Consider the following 8,079-nt stretch of genomic DNA (forward strand, 5'->3'; position numbering starts at 1 on the left):
TTGCTTAAAATGTTACTATGTTTATGATGAATTTAATACCATAGATGCATGCTAGATAGCGTTAGATTGGTCAAGTAATAGTAGTAGATGCAGGCAAGAGTCGGTCTACTTGTCACGGATGTGGTGCCTATATATGTGCTCATTGCCATGAATAACGTCATAACTGTGCACTTTTCTATCAATTGCCCAACAGTAATTTGTCTATCCACCGTATGTTATTGTTTCGATAGAGGAGCCTCTAGTGAAAACTATGGCCCCCGGGTCTATCTTAATCATATTACTAAAACCAAAAATACCTTGCTGCAATTTATTTACTTTTTATCTATCTGACACTATCAGAATTAATCCTTGCAAGTAACGAGTTCAAGGGGATTGATAACCCTCTTGCCCGCGTTGAGTGCAAATATTTGCTTTTGTGTCTGTAGGTGTTGTTGACGAGAATTTGCGTGGTTCTTCTATTGGTTCGATAACCTTGGTTCTCACTCAGGGAAATACTTATCCGCTACTATATAGTTTCACCTTCCTCTTCGGGGGAAATCCCAACGCAGCTCACAAGTAGCATGTGCCAGCGGCCGAAACACAGGGTGGCACTTACCAACAAGCGTTGCTTGGCCGCATCAGACCTTCTGCCTGGAGAATCCCGCCGATGGCCGACGTTGGGTTGGGCGCCGCTCAACCACTGTAGGCTACCCGGGGCACGTCGGTGGCCGTGCCGATATTAAATGCCTTGGAGACGTTGAGCGGATACACACAGGCTGCGCCGGTGGTGGTTGTGGCGCAACCAGCCGCAGAGGATCCGCACTTGCTGGAGAGGCCACAATCTGCTTTGGTCCCGGGACCCACGGCGAGGCATGGCATGGCTGTGCTGCCAGCTGGCCAACTGGCCCTAGAAGCACACATGACTTTGGCGATCGCAGTTGCATTGGTCCAAGAGCTGGTGGTGGAACACCAAATCCTGTCCCAACGGCGAACACAGGGCAATCCATGGTTCTCCAAGAAGTAGGCTGATACGTCTCCAACGTATCTATAATTTTTTATTGTTCCATGCTATTATATTATCTGTTTTGGATGTTTAATGGGCTTTAATATACCTTTTTATATTATTTTTGGGACTAACCTATTAACCGAAGGCCCAGTGCAATTTGCTGTTTTTTTGCCTATTTCAGTGTTTCGTAGAAAAGGAATATCAAACGGAATAAAACCTTCGCGAGGATCTTTTTTGGAACAAACGCAATCCAGGAGACTTGGAGTGGACGTCAAGGAAGCAACGAGGCGGCCACGAGGTAGGAGGGCACGCCCAGTGGGGGTAGGCGCGCCCCCACCCTCGTGGGCCCCTCGTAGCTCCACCGACCTACTTCTTTCGCCTATATATACTCTTATACCCTGAAAACATCGAGGGGAGCCACGAAACCACTTTTCCACCGCCGCAACCTTCTGTACCCGTGAGATCCCATCTTGGGGCCTTTTCCGGCGATCTGCCGGAGGGGGATTCGATCACGGAGGGCTTCTACATCAACATCATAGCCTCTCCAATGATGTGTGAGTAGTTTACCACCGACCTTCGGGTCCATAGTTATTAGCTAGATGGCTTCTTCTCTCTCTTTGGATCTCAATACAAAATTCTCCTCGATCTTCTTGGAGATCTATTCGATGTAATACTTTTTGCGGTGTGTTTGCCGAGATCCGATGAATTGTGGGTTTATGAACTTGATTATCTATGAATATTATTTGATTCTTCTCTGAATTCTTATATGCATGATTTGATATCTTTGCAAGTCTCTTCGAATTATCGATTTAGTTTGGCCTACTAGATTGATCTTTCTTGCAATGGGAGAAGTGCTTAGCTTTGGGTTCAATCTTGCGGTGACCTTTCCCAGTGACAGCAGGGGCAGCAAGGCACGTATTGTATTGTTGCCATCGAGGATAAAAAGATGGGGTTTATATCATATTGCTTGAGTTTATCCCTCTACATCATGTCATCTTGCCTAATGCGTTACTCCGTTCTTATGAACTTAATACTCTAGATGCATGTTGGATAGCGGTCGATGTGTGGAGTAATAGTAGTAGATGCAGAATCGTTTCGGTCTACTTGACACGGACGTGATGCCTATATTCATGATCATTGCCTTAGATATCTTCATAACTATGCGCTTTTCTATCAATTGCTCGGCAGTAATTTGTTCACCCACCGTAATATATGCTATCTTGAGAGAAGCCACTAGTGAAACCTATGGCCCCCGGGTCTACTTTACATCATATAAGTTTCCAATCTACAATTCTAGTTTACTATTTATTTTGCAATCTTTACTTTCCAATCTATACAACAAAAATACCAAAAATATTTATCTTATTATCTTTATCAGATCTCACTTTTGCAAGTGGCCGTGAAGGGATTGACAACCCCTTTATCGCGTTGATTGCAAGGTTCTTGATTGTTTGTGCAGGTACTAGGCGATTTGTGTGTAGTCTCCTACTGGATCGATACCTTGGTTCTCAAAAACTGAGGGAAATACTTACGCTACTTTGCTGCATCACCCTTTCCTCTTCAAGCGAAAACCAATGCATGCTCAAGAGGTAGCATGGGCCTGGATAAAGCGATTGACACAACTACCCTGGAAGCATTTGCGGATCTCAAGGTTCCCACTAATAGGCGCCTGGTTGTCGCCACTTTGGTTATGAGCGCAGAGACCAGATCCGAGCCGCCCGTTGTGTCCCCAAGCGAAGCCATTCAAATTGTGGCCTTGGTGAATACGCTAATTACTGCTGGGGGCGCGGATGACGACGCGCGGGAGGAGGAGGACCAACATGTAGTCTATATAACGTGATGATTATCAAGTTGCAACATCGAGTGAATCAATGAATTGACCAACATATAGAGTAACAAGAAGCAAAACTTACGATCTACATGGTTGACGAGCTTGATTGCTACATTGTCTCCACTCGTGCAATCGCACCGCAAAACTTCATGACAGACTACTATATGTTAGCGACTTCGCATTGCATTCATGGATGATGTGCGCGAAGTTCTTTTGCTCATGAAACGAAGCATGTCCTTTTTGCCAAAAGGCCGAGTCCCCTTGCCTCATGCCTACAAAGTCTGCAGATACGGCCAACCACACATCGCACAACAACTCATCATCGATTACCGAGTACCCTGCCATCATGCTTACTTTAGAAAACAAGAAGTTCAACAACAAAAAGCTCAATGGCATTTGATCGAACACCTGTCGGGCATGGTGTCCGCCATGGACGACGTCGGCAGGGGAGCGGAGGGTACCTAGCTGTGAAGGGATATTGGATGGACGGTGACGTAGTCCAAGGCGGGCAGGCACGTGTGTGGACGCTGCGGACGTCCGAAGATGCCTGAGCGACGACTGAGAGGTACAACGGCGATGTCGGAGGAGGAGGGTGCAAATGAAAGCAAAGGGGGAGCATGGGTGGAGTGGAAGAAAAGTTGACCAAGAAGGGGGGTTTGAGTAGGCCCGGGTGTCGGAATCCTACATGTTGACTATCTGGACTGCCGCAACGGACAGGCTGACACACCGATGTGGGAAGGCAAACTGAATGCAGACAACTCAATCCGGACGGTTTGAGGTCAGCGTTGGAGTTTTTTTTTTTTTTTTTGAGGTGAAGTCAACGTTGGAGATGCTGCCCTTAGGCTGCAAATTAATAAGGAGAGACCAACCCTACTGTATGTCAAGTCAAGTGACTAAAATAGAGACATAATATATGCAGAAAAAAATCAAACAATAATAATCGACGCCCAGTACCATAGATTCAGAGTACATTGTCGTATACATGCAGCAGGCGTGCATGATTTGTCAAATTTTCTGTTCCTTTTGTGCAAGAATGTTGCTGTTACCGCCAAAATCCCTCAAGTGTGGTGCTATAGGATCATCTCAAGAACCAAAGTGCAGTGTGGGATTACTACCGAAGAACACTGTTTGAACTGAAAGAAAAGTTCTCTTCCCCGGCTATCGTCGAAGTGAGCCTTCCTGCTGCCCACCCGTTGTTCACTACTCTGCTCCCCTCAATGACCTTGTCGAATGCCGGGAGGCCTTTCTCCTTCCGCTCCTTTCTCTTCCTCCTGTCTTCGTCCCTCTCTTTCCTCAGCCAGCGCTCTACTGTTCTCTGAAATGCAAATGGACCAAAATCTGATGAGCATTCTTGATGTGCTAATTAAAGCATATTTTTGTTCACATTGATGCTACTTACCATGAGCGATAACTGGCTCATTTCTTTCACCTTTTCTAATGGCAGCGCTAGTTGCAACTTCCCATGAGCAACATATACCTGAAATCGAATGGCGCCAATAGGTGTTAATAGTTTGCATGAATTTCATGATCTTGTAAAGTATGAGTGAGGGAACCCACAATGTGAGTTGGCCAGTCATCCAGGCCATCGAAGATATGTGTGGCATAGATAATTGTTGCACCTTGTTCCGCACATTCCTTCTTTAGATATGTCAACAGATTTGCTCTTGCCAACACATCAAGATCAACTGTTATCTCATCAAGAAGAAGAACCTGCATTGCATTTTTACTTTCTTATGAAAATCTTGTTGTGTGCACACAAAGTTGAGAACTTGATTGATCCTTTTGGTGACAAAGCAAGGCAAAACAAACCTTGAATGGCTTGAGAAGTCCCATGCAAATCTGGACTCTTCTCCTCTGACCATCTGATGCCTTGTGCATCCGCCAGGTAAGGTCAACATCCAAAATCTGCAACATGAAAAGTTTAATAATGTAGGACATGATAGTAAGTGTAATGGTTTATGATTAGGACAAACAAACGAAATGTTATGCCCTAGTTGCTTACATAATTTAAGTGTAAGAGCATCTCCAATGGCAAACCTAAAATTTGGCACCCCATTTGTCCGCAGAAACGTCCGGACTTTGTCTTCCCCTCCAACGGTGTTCCCCGATTTATCCCCAAATTGTTTGGACATATGCGTCTGGGGTAGGCCGGGCATGGCGGACATGTCCGGACAGCCCCATTTCCTCCCCATATATGGGCTTGGTCTGGCAAGGTCCGGACAGTCTGTACATACAGGGCAGGTTCGGGGAGGCCCTTTGGGAGGGTGCTTCTGTGTCCGGACTGTTCGCCCGGACATATGGGGGAGGTTTGAGGAGTGCCCTTGGAGTTGCTCTAAGAATAGTACGTATGTCCTAGCTCCTAATTTATACTCCCTCCGTCCGAAAAAGCTTATCCCTCAAATAGATGTATCTAGCATCAAGTTAGTGCTAGATACATCCATTTGAAGGACAAGCATGGGACAAGTTTTTTCGGACGGAGGGAGTAGATCATACGACCAACATACAAAATGCTATGTCCTGGTTCCTAATTTATAGATCAATGATTTACATGGGTAGAGTAACACAAGTACTTTCCCCGAGAAACATAACACACAGACTTGATTTTTTTAATCTCTTCTTGTTGTTCTATCTGCAAATTCGAAGTTGCAGACCTGTTCTTTTAAATCTCGAAAGGATCTTCCAAACAATTGGTGTTCCTCAAAGGTATTCTTATACCAGCATACCATTACACAAGGTACAGGGGCGCCACATAGTCCCAACCGGGTGGATTGGATTTATTTTTTGAGTGGAAGTCCTGGTTAGCTTATTATTTTTACAGGCACGGTGTATGTATATGTATGGCACCAGCGAGCCATTCGCTAGAAGCTAGTACACCTACAGGTTCACATCTTGAATTTTAATCTTTTCTGAACACCCTTTCAATCACAGAGACAGAGTCTAGCTTACTGAGACTACCCACAGTGGGAGTAACATAGGTGGTAACATCACATATATCTAGATAAAATGGATGATGTGGCAAGCAATTAATGAAGAAAGAGAGGCATGTGCTAACATAGCTAGTTACTAGTAGTATGAGTAACATCACACATACCAAGACAAGATGAGTCTATAACCTAATAAATGAAGTGTTGCATGACACCATACATATGTTACTCCCACTATAGAGGTAGTAACATAGACTAGTAACATATGCATGTTACTAGTCTAAGTTACTCCCCACGGTGGCTAGGCTGAGCCTGGTGAACTGGCGATGACTAGCTCTATTGCACACTACAATCCCTGTAGGATAACAGTCGTATAGTACCTCACGGCACATGCTTTAACTGAATTGTCAGGCACTTGGAATGTTCTTTAATATACAGCTAGCTAAAATAGTTTATATGCCATTGGCTGTAAGTGGCTAGAGTATGCAAGTATGACCATGACAAACGGGAGATTTCTGGATACAATTTGATTGTTGCGGAAGCACTAGTTCAGGCAACAGATAATTCTAAGTCCTCATGTATGGAACATACCCATTTCCACATAGTCCGGCAAAAGGGTTGACAAATAAGTAACCAGTATAGAATATTGATGCATGAAAGCAAAGAAGCTCAAATAGCAAACTTCAGTTCTGTGGACATGGTATCATTAAATTTGACAAGTAAGTTCCCCAGGGAAAATGTGATTTACAGATAAATTTGTATTGGTAATTTTGGGGTGAACTTGCCTTGATAAGCTCATCTCTTCTCTGAGGATCAACGCCAGTGACACCAAATAGCATCTTCTCTGCCGAAATGTCCATCTGTATATTCACCTGGTAGCCTGCAAAGGCAACATCGCGCCTCCACTGCGTCCATTCGGGGGAATTTACAAAATTAAATTCATCGGAAGATGGTTACTGGCAAAGTTCGCGCACGCCTTGACCAATGTCTAGCCTCACAATTGCACAACACAGTCTCGAAAAAGGAAAACAATTGCACAACGGACGAGGAATGAAATTCTCAAATTGCATGCCCACCTCGCCGCCAAGGTAGCAGAGGTCTCCGGAGGAGGTAAGCGCCGTGTCGTGGAAGGCCGACCTTCCCAGGACCCGAACCATGCTCGGATCCACCATGTGCTTCCCGCCTAGTATCTTCAGTATCGTTGTCTTGCCTGCTCCCCGCACCCACCCAAATCAAAGCCCGCAAACAGGACGACAGAAACGAGACGAACCGACGAGGGAGAGAGGGGCAGTTTCAGAGGGACCAAGAGCTACCTGCGCCGTTGGAGCCGACGAGAAGGCAGCGCTGACCGGCTTCGAGGGAGAAGCAGACGTCCTCGATGAGGGGCGGTGCTCCGGGCGGCGGCTTGCCGTCGATTCCCGGGTAGGTGAAGGTGAGATTCCTGATCTCCACCGTTGGCGCCATGGTGCGCGGCTGCCCGCCGTGGCCGGAGGGGGAGTCAGAGGCGGAGCTCGGAGCTCTGAGTTTCGGCTCGTGGACAGGACAGGAGAAGCGTAGCGGGCCAACGTGTTGAAAGTTTGCGAGGCTCCGGTTGGTGAGATTGTTGGGCCGCGGTAGGTGGCTGGCCCGGTAGAGACAGCTTTTAATTCGGGAACCCAAGGACAGCACAGGGCCACGTCTCGGTTTTGGAGCCCCAGAATTGGCCACCGACGGCAACGGCATAGCTATCTGGCGAACGTTCGCTGGGGCGTCAGATTCCAGCGAACGCCCCAAAGCCATCCGATCTGGATCACAGATTTCGCAACAAAAAACGTAAATTAAATAAACTGACATGGTAGTTTTGTAAAGTGCACCCCCACCACAAAAACTGACACCCCAAACGTTCGCAGTTGCCATCCCTGTTGGCGATTGTTTGCCAGGGATTTGCGTCCTTTCAAAAAGGGTACCCTCCCCTCAAAAAACAATAATAAAAAAGAGTACCCCTCGCAAAAGGTTAGAAAATGCCCGTGTGAGTACGCGTTGTTGGCTTGGTTTGTGATATAAATAAAAAAATAAAATGTTGGAACGCTTCTATGTTTCATTTCCTCATTAGCAGAATCAACAATATAACAAAGCAAACCTCCGAAGTTGATCATAAAGTGGCATGAGAGAAGCAATATGATGCTAAATAAAACTGCATGTCTTGTCCACATTGGAATTTATGTCAATGTCAACACCATGAAAGTAGAACAAAACATAAAATTATAATGTCTAATTAACCATAGGTTCGCCTTGTATTGGTGGATCTTTTACTTGTGCTCCCAAAGGCATAAAACCATTATACATGATTACTTTAGTCA

General features: G+C 45.7%; 1 protein-coding gene across 1 annotated transcript; it reads right to left on the reverse strand.

Moving 5' to 3' along the window:
- Positions 1–3,724: 3,724 nt before the first annotated feature.
- Positions 3,725–7,353, reverse strand: LOC109747892 (ABC transporter I family member 20). The gene is made up of 7 exons (XM_020306938.4): positions 7,054–7,353; positions 6,817–6,950; positions 6,526–6,645; positions 4,626–4,721; positions 4,374–4,526; positions 4,216–4,293; positions 3,725–4,131 (listed from the first exon to the last, which is right to left on the reverse strand). Exons 1-7 carry the CDS (start codon positions 7,202–7,204, stop codon positions 3,928–3,930), a joined length of 936 nt encoding a protein of 311 aa, XP_020162527.1. The 5' UTR covers positions 7,205–7,353; the 3' UTR covers positions 3,725–3,927.
- Between the last annotated feature and the right edge of the window lie 726 nt (positions 7,354–8,079).

Source organism: Aegilops tauschii, chromosome 4 (genome assembly GCF_002575655.3).
Source record: "Aegilops tauschii subsp. strangulata cultivar AL8/78 chromosome 4, Aet v6.0, whole genome shotgun sequence".
Classification (NCBI taxonomy): Eukaryota; Viridiplantae; Streptophyta; class Magnoliopsida; order Poales; family Poaceae; genus Aegilops; species Aegilops tauschii.

Bases quoted from the DNA above. Each gene is read 5' to 3' on its own strand.
- LOC109747892 (XM_020306938.4), bottom strand. From the start codon at position 7,204: ATGGCGCCAACGGTGGAGATCAGGAATCTCACCTTCACCTACCCGGGA. The intron at 4,722-6,525 runs GCAAGTTCACCC...TTCATGTTGCAG, and splicing joins GAAGAGATGAGCTTATCAAG to ATTTTGGATGTTGACCTTAC. The intron at 4,132-4,215 runs GTAAGTAGCATC...TTTGCATTTCAG, and splicing joins TGAGCCAGTTATCGCTCATG to AGAACAGTAGAGCGCTGGCT.